At 37.8% G+C, this 23871-nt stretch overlaps 1 protein-coding gene across 3 annotated transcripts in view; it reads left to right on the top strand.

The window, feature by feature from the left end:
- The window catches only part of VPS39 (VPS39 subunit of HOPS complex), a 70934-nt gene that overhangs the window by 12334 nt on the left and 34729 nt on the right, over positions 1–23871 (top strand). For 2 of the 3 annotated variants that reach the window (XM_001362136.4, XM_056810326.1), the window contains 7 exons: positions 5634–5699; positions 8688–8752; positions 9390–9432; positions 15282–15376; positions 18932–19030; positions 19603–19695; positions 22650–22833. In XM_001362136.4, coding sequence (XP_001362173.1) covers positions 5634–5699; positions 8688–8752; positions 9390–9432; positions 15282–15376; positions 18932–19030; positions 19603–19695; positions 22650–22833 — 645 coding nt within the window. Of the gene's footprint in view, positions 1–5633; positions 5700–8166; positions 8200–8687; positions 8753–9389; positions 9433–15281; positions 15377–18931; positions 19031–19602; positions 19696–22649; positions 22834–23871 lie in introns of all 3 variants that reach the window. The other variant, XM_056810327.1, reaches the window with a different exon arrangement.

The following is a 23871-nucleotide window of genomic DNA, read 5'->3' as shown; positions in this document are numbered from 1 at the left end:
TCCCGACCAATTCCTCTTTCCTGGTGAAAATCATATTCAAAATAGAAAATTCTATGTATTGCATGACACCACTGGAATAACCTATATCAAACTATTTACTGCCTGGAGTGGGGATGGGGGTAGCAAGGGAAGGAGGGAGAGAATTTGAATAGAAAAATGTCAGATGACAATTGTCAAAAATTGTTTCTATGTGTAATTGAAAAACAAAACAAAACAAAAAATTAAAAAAATAGAGATTTCTCCTTAAAAGATGGAGTACTCACTTCCCTTTGAGGTCTCCATCACTTCTATCACTGAAACCAGTTCCTCTTACCTGGTGAAAATCAGATCAAAAATAGAAATTCCTCCTTAAAAGTAGAAGTACTCACTTCACCATCAAGGTTTCTGTCATTTCCAGCACTGAAATTAAAACCTCCTTTTGGAATTTCCACCTTTTGGATGATGGTATAATTCACATTTTGAGGTGCTCTGCTTTTGGCAGAGAGGGGAAACTTCAGAAGATAATCCAGATAATTAAAGTCTCAGTCTCTACTATATATTATACTGCTGTGCCTCACTTGTGATGTTTTCTTTTTTCTTTTTTGGAAAACTTTATTTAATTAGTTAATTTAGAATATTTTTCCATGGTTACAAGATTCATGTTCTTTCCCTCCCTGCACCTCCCTCCTGTAGTTGACATGCAATTCCACTGGGTCTTACATATGTCATTGATCAAGACCTATTTCCATATTATTGATATTTGCACTAGGGTGATTGTTTAGAGTCTGCATCCTCAATCATATCCCCATCGACCCATGTGATCAAGCAGTTATTTTTCTTCTGTGTTTCTGCTCCCACAGTTCTTTCTCTGAATGTGGATAGTATTCTTTCTCATAAGTCCCTCAGAATTGTCCTGGATCATTGCATTGCTGATAGTAGAGAAGTCTATTACATTCAATTGTTGCACAGTGTATCAGTCTATGTGTACAATATTCTCCTGGTTCTGCTCCTTTTGCTCTGTATCACTTCCTGGAGGTCCTTCCAGTTCACATGGAATTCCTCCACTTTATTATTCCTTTGAGCACAAGAATATTCTATCACCAAAATATACCACAATTTGTTCAGCCATTCCCCAATTGAAGGGCATCCCCATATTTTCCAATTTTTTGCCACCACAAAGGGCGCAGCTATGAATACTCTTGTACAAGTCTTTTTCCTTATGATCACTTTGGGATACAGACCCAGCAGTGCTATGGCTGGATCAAAGGGCATACAGTCTTTTAGCGTCCTTTGGGCATAGTTCCAAATTGCCCTCCAGAATGGTTGGATCAATTCACAACTCTACCAACGATGCATTAATGTCCCAATTTTTCCACATCCCCACCAACATTCATTACTTTCCTTTGCTGTCATGTTATTGTGATGTTTTCTGTAGACCTCTTTCTGCCCAGGTGGTTTAAAATATATTCTGATGACAGTATTACTACATTTATTTTTTTTTTAAACCCTTACCTTCTGTCTTAGAATTGATGGTAAGTATCATTTCTAAGGCAGAAGAGCAGTAAGGGCTAGGCCATTAGGATTAAGTGGTTTGCCCCAGGATCACATAGCTAGGAAGTGTCTGAGGCCAGTTTTGAACCCAAAACCTCCTAACTCCAGGCCTGGCTCTCTACTTAACCACTTTACTGCTTACAGTATTACTCCTTTTTGATTTCATTAAAATATTCTCTACCATACTTCTCCCCTCCTTTGGTTCTTAGATTTCTTCATGTGATTATATCCAATATAATATATAGTGCTATTCTGTCCCTACTGTTCCCTGTTCTGTTTCTTTTGAATAGCTATACCTTCTTATAGCTATATTTCATTCATAGAGCTATCAGGGGATTTTCTCAACTGAGAAGAGTAACGTTGGCTGTTAATGGGACTGGGGGGCAGGGGAGGTCCATTGACTGACTATGAGTCAGATTGGAGGCTAAAACAAAAGCAAAGAAATTTAATAGCTTACATAGACATGGGAAGGGTGGAGAAAGGAGGAATCATACAAGGGAGAAAAGTGAGATTTCTGGGGGAATATTTCACATGTAGCTGGCAGAAGACATTCACTTGACAAGGGGAGGTGATAAGTATTTTTACAATTGTGAAAGAAATCCTTTTAGCCAAAACTGAAGGGTTGAGGTAACCATTTTGATAAGACTGCAGGTATTTCAAATCTAGGGACAACAAATAGCTGTTACAACAGTGGACACAACCATCTGCTTTCCATGTTAGTTATATTTTATTTCTCCTTACTTTCCACTATTAGGCTGCCAGGTGGTTGAGGGATTTTTTACGTTGTTGGTCTATCCTGTTGAGAAATGATTGTGCTTCCTGTTTTCTCCCATGGGTCTTATTCCACCAAATTTCCTTGATAAGTGTGATGTCAAGTCCACCTCTTTGTTAGTATCCCTAGTTCTCTTGGCTTGTTACTTATACTTGATGCATTTGTGTTTAAAGTGTCTGAGACCTTGGGGTTTTATAGTGATAAGCCCCTTTATTGGATTTTATCTCTTGTGGATGTCTGAATTTTTTTTTTTTACTTCCCTCTACTTTCTAAGGTATCTGGTGGTGCAGTGGATAAGAATGCTGAGCCTGAAGTTAGGAAGAGTTCAGTTCTAGCCTCAGTTACTCATTAGCTTTGTGACTCTGGGCAAATCATTTAACCTCTGCCTGCCTCACTTTCCTCAACTGTAAAAAAATGGGAATGATATAGTGCCTACCTCCCAGGAGTGGTGTATGAATCAAATGAGATCATATTTGCAAAACACTTAGTATAGTGCTTGGATCATAGTAGGGACTTAATAAATGCCTTTTCTCTTTATTTTCTCTAACTTGGCTTGGGTTTTTCTTTTCTCTTTTGATTTAATGGTATTTTTTTAATATTGCCTTCATCCCCTTCCCCTAGCCATCTGACAATATATTTATTGATCCATACCCATACATATATCTGTGCACAGAAGGGAAGGAGGTAGTTGCTTTTTTCAGTCTTTTTGTTTTCATTAGTGAAGAGCAAAGGAATAGTACCTTTTACTGAGATAGTCTTTCCCTCTGATGATTCTGAAGGCACCCAATCCCTGGAGCCATCCTAGACACTCATAATGAGCTTCCCCTTATCTTGTCTGATACCAGGTTTTTCCATCTCACTTCTCAGCTACCAGCTCCAGTCATGCCAGAGCTTGGAATATCCCATTGTCCCTTTCCAGCTGCCATTATATGATGTCCTCCTCCTCCATTACAGTGTAAGCTCCTTCTGGACAGAGAGAGTCTTGCTTACTTGTGTTTTTATTCCTAGTATTTTTGCACAGTGTCTGGTACATAGAAAACACTTAAATGTTTTATCTGTTATCTGTCTAGTCATTATTGGGCATAGAAATGTAAGAATTGAAATAATATTTCTACCCAGATATATATTTTATAAAGTTTATTAGAAAGGGTAGACAATCATTCCTCAAGTAACCTGACAACGAGGTGCCTAGCCTGCAAGTCTCTTCCTCCTTCCCTCTTACCTGCCTGCTCTCTTCTCACTTTTTTTCAAAAAGCCCAAAGCCTGGGTCAAGACCTCTTCCTCACTTTTTATTGACTATTATGAGCACGTTCACGGAAACAAAACCTGGTGCAACTGTGTTGTGTCTGGAATGTTGATGGACAGGTCAAGCTATCCAGGAGGGGGAGGGTATGAACTTCCTTGACACAAAGAATAATAAATATAGTTATTCCTTCCACATTGTGATTTTCCCCATCATGGTTTTGATATATCATGGTTTGGCATAAGAAACTAAATGGGAATTTCATTTATTTGTTTGTTTATTTATTTGGTTTTATTTGATTAGATGATTTAGAATATTTTTCCATGGTTACAAGACTCATGTTCTTTCCCTCTCTTCCCCCACCCCCTTTCCATATCTGACACACAGTTCCACTGGGTTTAACACATATCATTGATCAAGACCCTAAAGGGGAATTTTTTGAGAATTTTGTGAATGTCTGCAGATGACATTCAATGGCCAATAGATGGCATAAGAAAAAATTTAGAAGCGCAGAAATATGTACTTAACCTAAAATTTACAATAAAGTACTGCAAACATTCCATGATAGAAAAAGTAAAACTTCAAACTTCTTCTCTGATATGAAGGGAAGGTAAAAAAAATTTTATTTGGATTTTCCAGATCATGGGGGCACAGCTTTACAGTGTGGAAGGGATATCTGTCTATATATAGTACTCCTAAAATAATTTCATTGCCTCCACTTTTTTAAAGTTAGAGTTTACACTTTTAATTTGTGTATACTGTATATGAAGGTAAAGTTCCCTCTTTTCTTTTTTCTTTTTCTATTTCTTTTTCTATTCATTCAATTTTTATTTAATATAATTTTAGTATTCTTAAATTTAGTAGTTCATGGGTCAAACTTTTAAATAGTTGAAATAACAATATTTAAAAATATACTAAGTATTTTAAAAAATGCAAATGCTGTTTGTATTCCTTTTTTAAACATTCTATTCCAATAGAATATAGTTGTTTTTCAATTGCCTCTTAAAAATTTCAAGAGACTCACATTGCTTTTACTTTCTATTTACATATTTACTGTTTGTGTTAAAAAAAAAATCTGTCCTCTAGACCCTGAGGAAATGAACTTTAGAAAAAACCATAACAGCAACCAGATTTGGTTCTTCATTTATCCTTTCTCTAGCAACACATTGATCCTAGGCAGAGATAAATTATTTGACTTAACATCAAAGGAAAATAAATACCAAATTATGTGATACAGCTTTGCAGTAGTGCCAAGAAATGATTGTGAGAAGATATAGTTGTCTTCCATGACTTTATCCTCAAGAAATTAAGCTGTTATATCTACAAGAGTTTGTGTGTTGCAGCAGATCCTGGAGTGTAGCATTTGACTTCAGAGGTCGGTTTTCTAATCCCTATCTTGCCTGCTTGTGTGACCTTTTTCAAGTCTTTTCACTTACTTGGCCTCAGTTTCTTGATCTGTAAAATGAAGGAGTTGGACTAGAATACAGATGACTCTGAAGTTCTTTCTAGCTCAAAATATATGATATTATAGATTCATTCATAACCCATCAGCATTTGTCTTTTCAGACTAAAAATATCTTCAGTTTTAATCGTCTATTTTCAGAGAGAAGCCTTTGATTTATTGAATCATCTTTGAACAACTTGGGGCTGGTATTATATCTTATAAATTCTTTTATATTTCCCATAATGCCTAGCACAGTTCTGGGCTTAGTAAAAAAATTTTTAAACCCTTACCTTCTGTCTTGGAACCAATACTGTGTATTATTGGTTCCAAGACAGAAGAGGGGTAAGGGCTAGGCAATGGGAGTTAAGTGGCTTTCCCAGGGTTACAGCTGGGAAGTGTCTAAGACCAGATTTGAACGTAGGACCTTCTCTGTCTAGGCCTGGCTCTTAATCTACTGAGCTATGCAGCTGCCCCCAAGGTCTCATGAATGAATACATTCTCCAGCATTGTAAGATAGCAGTTGTTAAAAGTTGCTCTGATTTTTCACATTCTTCATAGTACACTTGTGAGTTCTGTTAGGGAGTATTGGATTGGGGAAGTGGACTTCTATTAAGTCTCACTGAACTTCATCTCTTTCCTTCCAGAGGAATGGCTTCTCGTTGGAACCAAACAAGGTCATCTTCTCCTTTACAGGATTCGGAAGGATGTTGGTGAGTAGCAAAGACCTTGAGTAAATGGCCCTTTCAATGGTAAAGAAGATAGTGATAAGGCCCAAATGGCTTCCTTTTTGTTGTAGAGTATTATAGACAAGAAGAAGCATCTATAATTCCTTTCAACTCTAAAATTCAGTGACTCCATGACTCTTGATTTAGACCTTTGACTAGCATCCAGGGATCCTTTTGTTCATATTAAATGAATAAAAAGCTCCCTGTAGATGATAGAAGGAAAAGAATGCTATACTGGGAATCAGTTGATGTGGGTTCTTATTCAAGATCTAGTGTAAAGGTGAAATGAGAGGGAACAGTTAGATGACTCAATGGATAGAGTGTCAGACCTGGAGTCAGGAGGACCAGGGTTCAAATCTGGCCTCAGACACTTCCTAGTTGTGTGACTCTGGGCAAGCCACTTAATCCCTTCTTACTGCTCTTCTGTCTTAGTATTGTTACTAAGACAGAAAATAAGAGTTTAGGATGAAATGAAATAATATAGGTAAAATGTGGAATTTGGAATCAGATCACTTGGGCTAAAATCTTAGTGCTGCCACTGATTATCTTTGTGACCTTGGGCAAGTCTCCTAACTTTTTTAGGCTGCAGTTTCCTCAACTGTTCATGAGGATGAGAGGACCTTGGAGGTACTGAACATTGTCCTTCAGTTACTGGAGGTTATCCCTTGTAAGCTGGTGTTAAAAAGCCCTGGTCAGGATACTTGGATATTCCTTTGATGGTGAAACATTTCACCATGTCTCAGAACAAGGGCTAGACTGGGGTCAGAAAACAAGGGTATCAGTCTTCTCTCTTCCACTTTGCTGTGTGAGTTTGGGCAAGTCTATTTTCTGAACCTTTGTCAAAAATAATATAGTATAACTTAAAAATAATCATCTTGCTAAGTCTTCCTAAAACTTAACTAAAAAACAAACCATTACCCACATCCCTTTCTAGTTTTCCATCTCTGTAGATTTGATATGTATGTTTATTATAAGCACATGGACAAGTTACAAATGGCCAACTTTCAGCAGTATATGTCATATAGCCTGGGTAAACATAGGAGATATGTCTCTCATCTTTAGTACCTTTGCAAAATTATGTAATTTTCAGGTGTTTCTTTTATCTCCTAAGCAAATAGGAAGAATAATATTAACATAATTCAGAGGATGAGGAAATCTGATATTAATCAGGTGCTTCAGAAAACTTTATTCTTTCCCTAATAACCCTAGAAATGAATCTAGTTCCAACCTAGCCCTTGGGAACGTAGGTCTGGAATTATAGAGACTTAGAGGTTCTGTTTCTATTTCAGAGACCCCTCAGAAGCCAAAGCAGTGGATAGAGTACCAGGCCTCAAGTCAGGAGGACCTCAGTTCAAATATGATCTCAGACACTCTTAGATGTTACCCTGGTCAAGTTACTTAACCTCAGTTGCCTAGCCCTTGATGTTCTTTTGCCTTAGAATTGATACTAAGACAAAAGATTAGGGTTTAAAATTTTTTTTGTCTCGAAGAATCAGGTTATCTCTAAAGTGGACCTAGTGGTCCTGGTCATTTTAGACTTTCCAAACCAATAGAGGTGGGATTTGAACCCACCTTAGACTCTTGACTCAGTGTTGTTTTCACTCTACTACATTATCTTCTAAATAGAGCTCATATTCTTCTAGAATTTATAGAACTTTTTCAGGATTGGACCACATGGGGCTAAAACTAGTTTATCCTTTGGGGAAGGGAAAAAGGTTGATTTCAGTTTGACCTTCATCTACACCTCTCCATTTGGTCCTATTCCCATTACATTTTGTGCTTTTAAAAAATACTAAGAGAATTCTTATTGGGTAAAATAAATAAGCCCTTTGTGAAAAGCAAAATATTACATCAAGGATGACATAGTTAAGATTTTTTTTTTCTTGGAGGAGACTATGTCACCCCAGGACATAATTCAGTTTCCAGCACACTTTCCCTTTGTGGACTCCATCATCAGAAGCTTCATTTGTAGCAGATTTGGAGGAAGTAAAACAGGGTCTTTGGTGATATGGCCATGGTGACAACCTCAAAGAATAATCACAGAGGAACAGTGAGGTATCTCAATGTTAGAGAGCCAAGCCTGGAGACAGGAGATCTTGGGTTCATATGTGGCCTCAGACACTTCCTAGCTGTGTGTTCATGGACAGGCCACTTAACCTCCATTGCCTAGCTCTTACCACTCTTCTACCTTGAAACCAATCCCTAATTATTGATTCTAAGACAGAAGGTAATGGTTTTAGAAAGGAAAAAAAAATCACTTCTTGCACACAGAATAGGATGATATCTGGATGGAAAATATTAAAATTATTTAAAAATGAAAATGTACCCCAAGGGCTATATCTTTTTGTTTCCGGAGACATTTCTGAGACTGACTTTTAGACAGATTGTGCAGGAGTTGGATCAAATTAATTTATTTCTGTGGTATATAATATATTACTCCTTTTTGCAACAGTACCAGCAGATGTAGCATCACTTGAAAGTGGCAGTAAGTTTGGATGCTTGAATCAGCTTTAATCCTTGAGTTGGAATTGATTGTGTGCTTTGTCCTGTGCTGTGGTTCATAGAATAGCTCCCAGGCTTCAATTGGTCTAGATCCAAAGTTGTCTTTGGGATTGGTTTTGCATTTGACAACTTCATGAAAGCCCTTTTCTTTCTTTCAGAATTCCTTGTGTAGGCCCTTGTAAGAAAGAGTGGGTTCTGCTGCCCGACATGCTTTTTGGCTGAACTAAATTCTCCTGTTGGGATCTTACTGACCTGCTAAGAGAAAGGAGCATGAGATCTTGTGCTTTCAAGTTGAAGTTAACATTTCACCTGTTTTTAGCAAAGACAACAGGAAATTTTTGATCTGTGAATGCTTCTCTTTTTGATATTTCACACAAAGAAGTTTACTGGGTTTTTTGTTTGTTTTTTGGGGAGGGTTTTGATTAATGTATACCTTCATTAGAACTACATGCAATTATTTCTTTTTCATAGGTTGCAACAGATTTGAAGTAACTCTAGAAAAATCCAACAAGAACTTCTCCAAAAAGATCCAGCAGGTGAGGAACCAGGGTAGCAATGATGACTAGAACTTGTAATGGGGTAGGGGACTAGTTCCAGTACTCCCTTTAATGGTTATCTCTGCCAAATGCTTCAATTCTTCCCATTTCTCTTGCATGATGGAGAAACAATGAGCCTGTGGTTCATGGAGTAAGGTTCTTTTTCTTTTATTTTTTCCTCAATTACATGTAAAAACAGTTTCCAACATTTTTCAAAGAATATCAAGCCTTGAATTTAACTCCGATCCACTGATGGTAAATCTCATATAAATTTTATGTATGCAAAGTGAGGTCTTTTTTTACAAGAAATTGTGGTCATGGATAAAAAATCCATAGATTTGTTCATATCAATTCCAACTCAAAGGGTAAGAGTTTAAAAAATAAAAAAGGCACTATGAATCCTTTCCTTAAAAGTTTTGAAGCCAAATGAGGTATGGATTTCCCAGAATCAAAGAACTGGAGAATTGGAAACAACTTCAGGTGTCCTATTGAAATCCATACATGAAAAGTATCATTGGTATGACATACCCAATAAGTGGTTCTGCCTGAAGACTTGTAAAGGATAGGAGACACATCATGTCTCTTGGTTGATTTTCAACATGTTTTGTTTCAGTTAAATGATTTGCTTATTTTTCAGATCCATGTGGTTTCCCAGTTTAAGATTCTCATCAGTTTGTTAGGTAAGTGAAGACAGGATTCTTTTGTATTTGGGAGTTTTCCATTATGTCATGTGTCAGGGAGGAAAGACTCAGCCTGGTTAACTTTTTCACAGAATACTTAGTTGGAGGCAGTTGCTCTCCTTGGCTACGTACAGTAGAGGATCAGCACTGAAGGGTCTCTCATCCTGCTTGGGCCATAAACACTAAGTAGGGGGCCTGTTCTGATAGTATTGATACTCTGTCACCCTTGCTCTGGTTTTACTCTTTACAGTCTGAGCTTCTTAGTTTATCAGTCAACTATAAATTATAAGCTCCCCTTTGACTCCCTTGCCCTCTTATCCAGGTCCTGACTTTCTTGCCTTCTTACTCAGTCACCAGTTGTTTTTAGCCAGACTCCAAACCTAGATTCTTCATAGGATGCTGAGTGCTGCGTGCTGCATGCTGCTGGAGGAAGTCATGTAGTCATACTGACTAAATTAATTATATTTATTTCATCTCAACTGGGCTCTCACTGCATGGCAATCTTTGTGTTTTTCCTTAATTGGCTCTAGGATAGTAGAGTCCTTAATTGACTTTTCACAGTGGCTATTCCAAACTTCTTTTGAGTTCTCTCTTCTACCTTGCTTTACACTTCAAAACCTTTTAAAAATTATTCCTGAATTTATTTTCCTTTGTTCCATTCTCTGATTGTATCCTCTCCTACCTCTTCTAAGGGCTTACCTTCTAGAACATGGCTTAACTCTCTTCTTCATTTTCTTCTTATCCAATGGTAACTTCCCTGCTATCTGGGACTCTAGATCTCCCATTGTTTTAAATGACCTTCACTGCCATCTCCCCAAGTTGTTGTTCTATAGTTTTTTTCTCCCAATTTCAGCCAAACTCAGAGAAAGGCTTATCTATGCTTGTTGCCTCCATTTATACATCTCCCATTCTCTTCTCAGTCTTTTGCAACCCGCCTTTCATTCTTGTCACCTTACTTTTTTACTATCTTGGCTTTCTCTAAATTTACCTTTTGAAATTTCACAGAATCAAAGAATTTGAGAATTGGAAGCAATCTAAGATGTCCTAGTCAAATCTGTACATGAAAAGCATTGCCAATATGATATACCCAACAAGTGGTTTCTGCCCGAAGACTTGCAAAGGGTAGGAGACCCATCATGTCTCTTGGGAGATCATTCTACTTTTGGCCATTTCCCATTGTTAAGGAAGATTTTCCTGACATCGAACCTAAGTTTTTGTCTTTGTTACTTTTACTTTTTGCTCCTGGTTCTGCCCCTTGGAGCCAAATGGAACAAGTTTAGTTCCTTCTTCACATGATAGGCTTTGAAATAGTTGAAAACCAGTATCATGTTTATCCTGAATCTTTTCTTCTCCAAGTTTAAACATGCATAGTTTCCTCAGTTGGTCCTCATATGAAATTAATTGGTTGATTAACCTGCCCTGGACACTAGCTTATTTATGTGACACCCCAAAATGAACACAATATTTCAGATTAGGTCTAACAAGTCAGAATACAGTGGGACAATCACTTCCCTATTCCTAGAAATTGCTCCTCTTATTGCAATTCTAAACCTCATTAGCTTTCTTGGCTGCCAAACCACATTACACCACATGACTTATATTGAATTTGTAGTCCCCTAAATCCCAACAAATTTTTCAGAATAGGTATTGTCTATTTGTATCTCCCCATCATATAGTTGTTTTTTTAATTATGAAAAAAAATCCCAACCCTTACCTTCTGTCTTAGAATCAATACTGTATATTGGTTCCAAGGCAGAAGAGTGGTAAGGACTTGTCAGAGGGTGTTAAGTGACTTGCCCAGGGTAACACAGCTAGGAAGTGTCTGAGGCCAGATTTGAACCTAGGACCTCCTGTTTTTTCTCTGGAGGTAGATGGTGTTTTTCATCATGAATCCTTGAAGATTTTCTTGGATCCCTGTATTGTTAGGAATAGCTGTGTCATTCATAAATGTTCATTATACAGTATTACTGTTGCTGTGTATAATGTTCTGCTGCTTCTACTCATTTCACTTTGCATCAGTTCCTGTAGGCTTTTCCAGGTTTTTCTTAAATTATTTTCATTTTTTCTTATAGCACAATTGTATTCCATTACAATCATAGTTGATGGACATCCCTCATTTTCTAATTCTTTGCCACTACAAAAAGAGCTGCTGTAAATATTTTTGTACAAACATGCCCTTTTCTCCTTTAAAAAAATCTCTTTGAGAGGGCAGCTGGGTGGCTCAGTGGATTGAGAGCCAGACCTAGCAACGGGAGGTCCTAGGTTCAAATATGGCTGCAGATACTTCCTAGCTGTGTGACCCTGGGCAAATCACTTAACCCCCATTGCCTAGCCCTTACCACTCTTCTGCCTTGGAACCAATATTCCAAGACAGAAGGTAAGGGTTTTTTTTTTTTTTAATCTCTTTGGATATAGCCAGTTTTCAGATGAAGAAGTCAAAGCTTTATATAGTCACATGGAAAATGCTCTAAATCATCTTGATTAGAAAAATGCAAATTAAGACAATTCTGAGGTACCACTTCACACCTATCAGATTGGATGATATGACAGAAAAGGAAAATAATAAGTGCTGAAGAGGATGTGGCAGAATTGGGATACTAATGTTCTACTGATGGAGTTGTGAACTGATCCAGCTTTTCAGCAGAGCACTTTGAAACTATGCCTAAAGGGCTTTAAAACTGTGCATACCCTTTGATCCAGCAATAGCACTTATAGGATATAGTTCCACAACATAAACTCATTCATTAATCTGGCCCAAAATAGGAAATGAGGATAGTTTGGCATGACCTGTTTTTGATGAAGCCATGTTAACTCTTGGTAATCATTTCTTTCCATTCTAAATAGTTACCTATCATTTCCTTCATGATCCATTCTAGAATTATCCCTAGAATTAAAGTGAAGCTCACGGATCTGTGACCCCTTGCTTGAGGAAATAGGTCACTGAAGTCTTTAAGTAGTTTCAGGGGTAGCCTGTGACAAGGAAATCACTTTAAAAGACTGATATATATTAATTTAAGGTCACCAAGGAATTCAGCTATGTAATTCCTAAATGAAAACTCAAGTCAGCTGTCAACCTTTTATAGAGTTTAATTACAAACAGGAGGAAGAAAGGAATTAGAGAGAGAGAGAGAGAGAGAGAGAGAGAGAGAGAGAGAGAGAGAGAGAGAGAGAGAGAGAAAGGGGAGAGAAGGGAATAGGGCTTAAATACTCCTTCTGTTTAGGCTGGGCCAAAAGGCCCAAGCCCTTAGATAGCTGGGGCAAAGAAAGGAGATCAGTCCCTATTACTCATGTGACCAAAATGGAGAAACAGTCTCAGCGGCCTCCACCTCCAGCTTCCTTCAGAGCAGCACAACCTCTCAGAGCCAAAAAACTCTCCAACCAACCCCTCAGTCCTCAGACCCCTCTATCTTTAAGGAAACCATCCAAGTTCCCTCCCCTCAGTTCTCACATCTACCAATCACTGTCCATCATTTTCTCTGTGCCAATGGTGGCTCTAGCTTAACCCAGGACTGCCCAGAGGTCTGTGGCTTTGCACATGTCTGTTGAAGGTCATATTCTCAAATAATTAAATCTTGATCTTTTGCTACAGCCCTTCCTAAATCCTGTTACCCTGAGTAGGGTAGAGATTGGAATAATTAAATTTTGATCTATGCTGCAGCCCTTCCTAAATCCTGTTAGGACTGAGTAGGGTGGAGATTGCAATTTCCAAGACCTGGTTCTGTCATTCCAAGTATCTCCATTGTATCAATTCTAAAATCAATCATGACTCAAAGAAATTCCTGTTCTATGCTTAAGCACAGGTCAAAGCCCTTTCCATTGTTCAGCAAAAGGTTTCTGTCCTAAAGTAATCTTAAGAAGGGAGGAGGAGGAACCTCCCATGCCAATGGGGTTCACATTCCAATAGACTATCAGTAAGAAATTTTCCAAGTATGACATTTCCCAATGGTGAAATTTCCAACATTTATAAGTCTAAGATATTTTAAGGTTTACAAGCCTCAAGTGGAATATATTTTATTAAATCACCCTAGAGGTATTAAAGATATAGATTAACGTTTTTATATATATGTATATATATATATACATTTATTTTTAATTTTTTTTTTCTCTGTGAAAAAGAAGACTTCATCTTTGAGATGGAATAAAACTCACTGGCTGTCCTTGCTTGTCTGGGCCCTTCATCTTACTCTTTAGAATTCTTTTCTAGGCTTATGTTTGTATCTCTTAGCTCCTTACTTCTGAAAAGAAGGAAAAGAAATGGTTCAGTCACTGAAACTGCCCCCAAGGGAATGGAATTTAAGGTCCTCTAGTGCCTGGTTTCTATTACTTTTCTATCCTTATTCCACACTACACCTCTCCATTCACTCCATTCCAGGAAACTGGACTTTTAACTGGGTCTCACTTCTGTCCTGTAGTCTCTCACCTCCATGCATTTATAAAGATTTGGAAAACACTTCCTACTCCTCTCTACCTATTAGAATCTTTTTCTTTCTTCAAAACTCAGTTTAGTTGGCACTTCCTCCTTGAGGCCTTCCTTAATTATTCACCCCCTCCCCCCCCCAGCTGACCACTGAAGTTCTTTTTCCTCAAATTTTCCTATAGCACACTGGCTGGATCTTTGCTTTTTCCTTGTCACTTGCTGCCTTGTGTTGTTCTGATTTGTGTCTATGTCCTGTCTCCAACCCTGACACCTCAGGAAAGTAGAAGCTGTGTTTGGTCAGGGACTTTGTACTTTTCATAACTGTACTACTTCTACCCCCTTCCAAAGTGCTTTGAATATACAAGGTGTTTGATAAAAATGGATTGAAGAAAGAGATAGCTAAGTTCAGAAATCTGATGTAGTGACTTCCTGAAAAAATTTTTTATGGTTGATACATAAAAGTGAATCAGTTATCTTTTTCTGAAGCCAAGATCAATTTTTCATTTTGTTCCTTTATTCAAGAGGTTCTTAATTTGGGGTCTGCAAAATTGGGTTTTGTTTTCTGTCTGTTTCTAATAATTGTATTTTGGTATAGTTTAGTATAATCATAAAGGTATAATTGTGATTCTCTGTATCATATTTTATGCATTTAAGAACATTATTTTGAGGGAAAGCTAGGTGGCTTAGTGGATAGAGTGCCAGGCCTGGAGTTGAGACGTCAAATGTGGCAGCTGATATTACCTAGCTGTGTGACTCTGGGAAGGTCACTTAATCCGAGTTACTTAGTCCTTACTGCTCTTATGCCTTGGAACCCATACTTCTATGAGGAAAAGGAGCCTTTGACTTTGTGTTGGGATAAAACTCACTGGACCTCCTTGCTTGTCTGGAGCCCTCCTTATTACACTTTAGAATCCTTTTCTAGGCTCATGTTTTGTATCTTTACTTAACTCCTTCTGTAAAAAAGAGAACAGAAATGCTCTAAAGTCACTCAAACTACCCCAAATTGGAATGGGATTCTAAGGGTAAGGGTTTTTATTTATTTATTCCAAGGCAGAAGAGTGATAAGGGCTAGGCAATGGGGGTTAAGTGACTTGCCCAGGGTCACACAGCTGGGATATGTCTGAGGCCAGATTTGAATCTAGGACCTCCCATCTCTAGGCCTGACTCTCAATCCACTGAGCTACCCAGCTGCTCCCAGGGTAAGGGTTTTTAAAAAGAAATTTATTCTGAGATGGATTCACCAGTTGGCCAAAGGGGTCCTGGACACAAAATAAGTTAGGAATCCTTACTCTAAAGATTATACATTTTTTAGTTTTGTGACCAACATTTATAAAGGTTTGCTCTAAGGTGTTATCTAAGACTTCCCATATCAAATGCCTTTTCTTCCTCTGTCGAATGACTGAAAAGTAATTATATGTCTCTTTTAAAACAGAAAATAATATTTATGTTCATGACCTATTGACATTTCAACAAATCACTACAGTTTCAAAGGCAAAGGGGGCTTCTCTGTTTACCTGTGACCTCCAGGTAAGTAAAGGCAAGATTATTGATTCTTTTTTATATATTTCTTACTTAATGGAGTAGGCTAGTTGCATGAATTTTCTAAAATAGCAGAAAAAAAATAATATTTGCTTTGGTTTAAATATAGACCAACCTCCAAATAAGCTGTGCCCCTAAAAAATGACCTTTCTTTAAAGAGAAATAAAGTACAGAAAGATACAGTGAAAAATAATTGCACAAAGTTTTACTAGGGGCAGGTAAGGTAGCACAGTAAATAGAATGCCAGGCCTGGAGTTAGGAGGGTTCAAATCTGTCCTCAGACACTTTCTAGTTATGAAGGTGGGTTGCTCCACCAGTTCCCAGGCTATTCCATTATTCTATCAGCTCCAAGGCTGCTCTTCTGTACCTGGAGAGCTGTTTATTCCACCAGTTCAGAGCTACTCCATCAGCTCAAGGCGCTATTCTACCACAGAGGCTGCTGCAGTTCCACCAGCTCCCATGCTACTCTACCACCCCCTAAGGTTATTCCACCAGCTTAGACTATTATACTATCTTTAAAACTTCTTCTTCAAATAAAATTCTTTTCTTCTGCTCTGAATGGAGTTTGAATCTCCCATTTTTGGGGTGAGACCCTGATACAAACTTAGGTGTGTTTCTCCCAGAACACTAGCTATGTGACCCTCAGCAAGTTGATTTGTCCTGATTGCTTAGCCCTTGTTGCTCTTCTGCCTCAGAATTGATGCTAAGAGTGGGCAGGTAGGTGTCTTTAGTAGATTAAGAGCCAGGCCTAGAGATGGGAAGTCATATTGACAAATCTTGCCTTAGATGCTTCCTAACTGTGTGATCTTGGACAAGTCACTTAATTCCCATTGCCTAGCCCATACTACTCTTCTGCATACAGTATTTTTTTTAAACCCTTACCTTCTGTCTTGAAGTCAATACTGTGTATTGGCTCCAAAGCAGAAGAGTGGTAAGGGCTAGGCAATGGGGGTCAAGTGACTTGCCCAGGGTCACACAGCTGGGAAGTGTCTGCATATAGTATTGATTCTAAGATGGAAGGTAAGGGCTTAAAAAAATAGAATTGATACTAAGGCAGAAGGTAAGAGTTTAAATTTTTTTTTTACTGTAATAACTTTTTTATCTTGTCATTCAAATAAACATCAAGTATTCATTTTTAGTATCACTGCTCTCTGTCTTTTGTTGTCCCCCATGTTAAAAATACAATTATAAACTGAACTCTTGTTTTGTCTAAGGCAGATTTGCAGAAAAATATGACCTATATTTATACCAGTGCTTAAGTATTCAATGGGAGACAGTTGACAAATTACATAGAGAGCTGTTTTTAGAACTTGGAAGACCTGGGTTCAAATCTCATCTCTAATATATACTAGCTTATGGTTCTAGATAAGTCATTAACCTCTTAATGCTGTGGGCCATTAAGACTATAAGTTGCAGAGAGGGGTCAATCTGCATTAGTAGAAGTAGTTTCCTCCCCTGGGACTTCCCTTTACCAATGAAATTTTAGGTCTGGTACCTATCTGCCTCCCCTTAAGTGAAGTTTTCATCATTGATAGGGTATTCTTGTGGGTACAGATGAACTCCTCCAAGGTTTTTCATTCTTTGTGATGAGTTACCCTAATTCAACCTCCTAATCATGGGTCTCATTGTTTGCTAAACTAGTCCTTTGAAAGCAGTTTTCATCTATTATCACTGAAAGCTTTCCAATATGGCTGACCCAGATTTAGCTCCACTGATATGGCCTTTAAGACCTTAGGCCAAAAGCTGTCTGAATGAGAGTATGGCAGCCTTGGATTAAAGTTTTCCCATAGAGATACCTATTGACTATATACATATATATAAACATAATAAAAGGACTACATATATTGACTATATATTCTTGTAGAGATCCCTATTAACTATATATATATTAAAAAACATAATAAAAGGAGACCATTAAATCAACTTCCACAGCCACCATTGAGCTTTGAGGTACAGAAAATATGGAAGCATAAATACATAGTCTTTGTTCTCAGGAAGCTTATTTCATTTGGAAGAGACAGATACATTCACAGTGTTCTTTCTTCCTTTGGGCCAGTGTCTCTATCTCACCTCTTTTCAAATCTGGCACCAAATCCACCTTCTTTCTGCAGGGAGGGAGTCTTTCTTGATTTCTTCTCCTCAGGGCTGACCCCTTCTCTCATTTTTATCCTTTCCACATTTATGTTTCTAGTTGGTACTATGTTTTGTTTTTGCTAATATGTTGCTTCTTCTTGTTACTGATTCATTTCATGTTTGTACATTTTGGTCATCCCAACTCAATGATTAATTCCTCAAGAGAGATAGAGTTTTAAATTTCTTTTGTTCCTTCTTAGTACTAAATTCATTCCTTTGCACTAGGGCAGTGGTTTTTTTGAGGGATTAGAAAAATGATATGTGTGTGTATCTAATAACAGTAACAAACAACATATTGCACCAGCTGGGAACATAATATGGAGAAGATAAAAGTTATAGAATGGATCAGACTTGAGTATAATAAACCAAGAAAGACTTTGTGGGAGGTGGATTTGAGGCAAGATTTAAAAAGAGCTGAGGGAAATAGATTGGCAGAAAGAAAGAATACTGTGAATAATTTTTTTTTCCTGAATGACATCTTTGTGTGTATGTGTGTCTATATACATATTCCTGTAGGTATATGTGTGTATATATGTATGTATGTTATGTATGTATACATAATAAATCTACATAGAATTGATTTTAGTGTCACAAGGATCACCACACATAGTTTTGTAAGACTCATCTAGGTCATAGGCTACTAATCTTAAATGTTTGCCTTGGTAAGGCTTTGGGCTCTTTCTTTCTGGTGTGCTCCAGGATGTTGAAAGGTTGTCTGACCAGTCACTAACTTGACAGGAGGGTGAAGAACTGAGTGTTTGTAAGTTTCCAGCTATTAAGAGCTGGCTGGGTGGGAAATGGAAGAGCCTAATTTTATGCTGACTTTAGAAAACCAGAATTGACAGAGAGCTTTTAATTAGGGAATAGGAGGTAGGGAGGGACAACAAGGAGAGAAGAGGGCAAGGGGACATGCTGACAGCAACTAGTCACTGAAAATTGACCTGTGAGCTGTTTGGGACATATTTGCCATAGATTGCTGACCTCTAATCCAGTTGATATCAAGAATAATATGCTTATATGTGTGAGACATCAAAAAAGAAAAGGAAATGTAATTTATCTAGGCATAGGCCTATATGGTTTGAGTTGAACATTTATTAAATCTGTAACTACTATTTGGGTTTGTAGGCAATCTGGAAAAAAGGATGGCTGAGATGCTGGTCTTTTTTTTTTTTCAGTTTCTGAACATAAATATGTTTGGTACCAGCAGCATTCTATTGGGCTACTCTGATACCATGAATTTTATAAGAGAATCACTGAGATTATCTTAAACTAAATCATTTGAAACATAATGAGAGTATTTATTTTTAGCTGCATCTTGGCTTTGAGCTATTTGGCAGTTCTATGGCACGACAGTAGGATTTTCCTCATTTGCTCTACTGTTGTTGACAGTGCTTGTGATTCTTTCATCAGCACACTGAAACAGGTGAGGAAGTACTGAGGATGTGTGTGGCTGTGAAGAAGAAGCTCCAGCTATATTTTTGGAAGGACAGAGAATTTCATGAACTGCAAGTAAGTTCCATTGTGAGTCAGGATGTAAGCCCTTGCTAGAGTTGGCATTCACTCTGAAGGCCTCCCAAATGATTTGTAGCAAAAATCCAGGTTTTCAGTGTTTTGATTCTCCCAGAGAATGAATGATCTAACAGCTAGAAAGCAAATCTTGGAATCAGGAAGACTGGGCAATATACTCACTATAGGGCCCCTGGACTAGTTAGTTACTTAATCTCTGGGTGCCAGGTGATGGACTGCATTGATAATTAAGTTCCTCAGTGTAGGGGGAACTCTTTACAGTGATGATATTGCAGGTCTGGTTAAAAAAAAATCTTCCTAAATAATAAATCTGCTCCTTATTTCTCCAAGTTCCTCCTCACTTTTAAGAGCTATCTGGGATACAAATTCACCATCCTATCTTCAGATTCTTCTTTGAGCCAATGGGTATTTATCTCGTGCCAGACATCTCTTGTTCAGTGTTTGGTAGCAGATTCAATTCTGTGCTCCACCCTGGGCATGAGGGTAGGGTTAACAGATCATGATCTTTGATTCTTAACAACTTTCTCAGATGAATTGACTCCCTCTTTCTTCAGGGGGACTTTAGTGTACCAGATGTGCCCAAGTCCATGGCATGGTGTGAAAATTCCATTTGCGTGGGTTTCAAGAGAGACTACTATCTCATAAGGGTAAGTCATCAACTTGACTCAGCAGAACATAGTTGAAGGAATGTGTTGTTTTATAAAAATCCCACTGTCTACACAGCCAGAATGAAATAGATTTCCATATGGTAAATGCAACTTTCCAGCACAGTTAAAATCAATAAAAACTTATCAATCATAAGCTCTGTGCAAAGCAATATTATAGGTGCTGGGGGAAAAAGTTTAGATGAGACCATGGTCCCTTCTTTCATTGAATTTACTGTCAATTATAGTTAGAATGATGCTAACACAAATACCATGTTAATATTTTTTCTTGTACTCAAGTGCATTAGAGACTTGAAGTATCATTAGTGAAGAGCATCAGGGAAGACTTCATGAATGAGCCTCCTTTTGTACTGGGCTTTAAAGACGAGGTGAGAATCATCAGGTAGAAGAGGGGAAGGGAGGACACTAAGCAGTATAAACAGTGGGAACAAAAGTAGAGAGAGAGGAGGTATATATTAGGGCTCAGAATATATTCTGTTTGCTTCAGAGAGTAGGTGGTCCACTTTGGTTAGACTAGAGCAGGGTTGTTGTTTTTTTCCAAATAGTATTTTATTTTTCCCCCAATTACATGTAAAAACAATTTTTAACATTCCTTTTTTGTTTTTTTAATTTGGAGTTCCAAATTCTCTCCCACCCTAAATATTTTCCCATTTCAATCATTTTATGGAAGAGATTTTGAACCAAATGAAAAGAAAAGGAAAAAAAAGAAAAAAGTGAAATATAGTATGTTTTGGTCTGCATTCAGACTTCCATCAATTTTTTCTCTGGAGGTGGATGGTATTTTTCATCATGAGTCTTTGGGATTGTTTTGGATTACTATATTGCTAGGAATGGCTATATCATTCACAATTGTTCATCATACAGTATTGCTCTTATTGTATACAATGTTCTAGTTCTGCTCATTTCATTTTGTATCAGTTTGTATCAGGATTTTCTGAAAGCATCCTAGAGCTAGAGTTCTTATGAAGTGTTTTTGAAACTATTTTGATAATTATATTAGTTGGTTTCCTTTGTAATCCTATCCATTTTATTTTATGCAGTTCAAGCATTATTTTGAGAAGGATACCATAAGTTTTGCTAGATTCACGAAAGAATTCATGATACACAAAAAATTGAAAAGTCTTGCTCTAGAGTAAATGAGAGGGCAATAATGGGAGATAAATCAGAAATTGGAGTGGAAAGAAGGACTGTGAGCCAAGTTCTGAACTCCTTGAGAAAGTGATCTGGGTAATATTGGCTGGTAATAGCCAATAGGATCTGGAGAAGGTGATATATCCTTTGTAAAATGAGGAAATTGGATAATAATTGGAAAGCGCTTAGCACTGAGCCTGGCATATAGTAAGTGCTATATAAATGTTAGCTCTTATTATTATAATTATTATTATATGATTTTTAGATGAAAGGTCCCTTTCAACTCTAGATCTGTGGTAGTATGAAGGAGTGAACCTCAGAGGAAGATGGTTTATTAAGTGATAGTGGTAAGGAGGGCCTGGAAATGGCATTGAAGGGAAAAAAATAGCATGCCTATCCCTCCTCCCTGCCTGGTGTAAAAGTTTAGGGGGTGGAGAGGGAGTTTTGAGCAAAGAAGTTATATCCAGTCATAGAGAGCAATTGGGGGTGGTGCTTTTCTGATTACAGGTAGAGAAGAGAGCCCAAAAGGAAGAGATCTAATGGGAAGATAGCCTGTTAAAAATAGAGAGGATTAGGGGCAGCTGGGTGGCTCAGTGGACCGAAAGCCAGGCCTATTGAAGAGAGGCCCTGTGTTCAAATTCGACCTGAGATACTTCCTAGCTGTGTGACCCTGGGCAAGTCACTTAACCTCAAATGCCTCAAATGTATATATATATACACACACATATATATATATATATATTTGGGATTCCAGAGGGTACAAAGGAAAGGAAACATGGTGGGATAGAGATATCCATCAGTGGGTGTGGGAAATTGAAGAATTGTCAGAGGGAAGGAAGCTTCTCTTTAGGCAACCTATAGCCTTGAATTATAGGGATCCTGAGAGAAACTATGAGGTAGTAGATTGTTGTGTCCTTTTATATAGCAATGGTAATGTTGCTTTGATCATCATTTCCTGGGGAAAAAAAAGGAGGCAGAAAGTCTGAGTGGGTCGTTGTGAAGTAAATGCATGAATGGTGACAGGACAAATGACATGATTCCTGCTCTCACTGGGCCCTAATCAGAGGCTGGAGAGCATGAAACTCTAGGCTGGGACTTCATTGGTTATAAAGGGGGTTGATTACCAGCAACAGCTCTGTTCAGGGCCAGCTCAAAACATCTTGGCTTTCCCAAGTGTTCATTCATGTCCAGCAATGCATAGTTGACTATTTTTTAAAAGACTACCAGTGTTATTTCATATCACTCAAAATCAAACTCAGATTTCTCATTTGCCATACATCTTCCACTCCAAACGTAGAACTTGAGACTTTTTCTTCACACATTTGACTCCAAACTGTATGTGAATTTATCACTTAGCTATTGTATAGATGTGTTTGATGTATGTAGTGTATCACTGGCCCTCATTAGTCAGAGTTAGAGAGCTGGGACTAGTTTGTTACCTGTCTTTTTATTCATAGTGCCTGGTACACTACTGGGCAATTAAGCAGTTCTCATGGACTTGACTTGGGCTTCCCATCTTCCTGCTACTATGGATCCAGTTCCCAAACTGAATGTTTTGAAGCCCTCCTTATAAGAGGGCACTTTTATTTTAAAAATATGAATATGGGCTGATAATTCTTTTTCTCTATCAAACAAGTTGTGACTCTTCTGTTAGAGTAGAGAAAGAGTTAACCTATGTGGTATTTAGGTTCTAAAGCAGTATTAAGCATTTTCTAGTTCTTAAATTGTATATTTTTGAGCAAGGGCATGCTAGCTAATTGGGGGTCACTTTTAGGGTACTGAACTTTTAAACTTTATTTTTGTAGGTGGATGGAAAAGGGTCCACCAAAGAGCTCTTTCCAACAGGGAAACAACTGGAACCCTTGGTAGCACCTTTGGCAGATGGAAAAGTAGCTGTTGGTCAGGATGATCTCACCGTGGTACTGAATGAGGAGGGCACCTGTACACAGAAATGTGCCTTGAATTGGACAGATATACCAATTTCAATGGGTGAGAACCAAGTGTAGTTGTTTCTTCCTTAACTTCACTGCATCCCTTCCCCCCCACCTCTTTTCATTTTGCCTTCCTGATGAATGTAGTCTGAATCATTAGCTTCAGATGTGTATGGGGTGGTTTTTATCACCTACTCCATTTCCCTCATTACAAGCAATTAAGTGTTTTAGTCATTAAAAACTGGGTATTCTAAGTCTTTGTGAGAAGCTACCATTTTTCTGAAAAGAAGTGTTTGGGAAGTGGAAAATCCAGATGACCATATTAGACACTTATGTGTATCTTCGTGCATTGTGTTGTCTCTCATTTCTTTGCATCTGCTCTTATTCTTTCTTCTTGCTAAAGTACCCTTCTTTGGATAGTGAGTAAGAGCATACTTGTCCAAGGTTATCTAGATGGCCTCAAACCATGCTTCCCGTTCATCTGTCCCAGAAATCTTGGGACTACATAATACCTCTCTTTGCACACATTAAGATATGCTTTTCCCTGCCCCCTTTGCATATACATCCTTCCATAGATATATATTCAAATTTTATTGATACTCTTTGACTTTTATACTATAGTCATTTCCCAGTTACCTGTCTCACTTTCAGTTGAGCCCTTCCTTTTAACAAAGAAACATTTAAGCTTAGCTGAATAACCACACGGTTGTATCTGATAGTATATAGCAGCATTCTGCTGATGGAGTTGTCCACCTTGACAGGAGAATGTTTTAAGTTTAGATTCTGTAATTAATCTGTTTGGCTGCCTTTTAGTGTATGCATTATCGCACTTGCTATGTATTTTGTCTTTGTTTACATTATTTCAGGCTTATGTAGTACTCTTCTGATCCTGCTTATTTTAACTCTATCAAATTACATAAACTGGGTAACGAAGGAATTTAGGAAGTGAATTGTTGATATTTCTAATTCTTTATCCTTCATCTCCTTGTTAATGACCTTTATTGTGTTTGTGGTTAGATGTTTGGAAACTAAATATGCTTCTTGTTCATGAAAGAGTATCACTCAGATATTGAGCTTGAATCCTCTAGTTTTTATT

The sequence above is a fragment of the Monodelphis domestica genome, chromosome 1 (genome assembly GCF_027887165.1).
Source record: "Monodelphis domestica isolate mMonDom1 chromosome 1, mMonDom1.pri, whole genome shotgun sequence".
Taxonomy (NCBI): domain Eukaryota; kingdom Metazoa; phylum Chordata; class Mammalia; order Didelphimorphia; family Didelphidae; genus Monodelphis; species Monodelphis domestica.
This window is presented reverse-complemented; position numbering and strand designations above follow the sequence as displayed.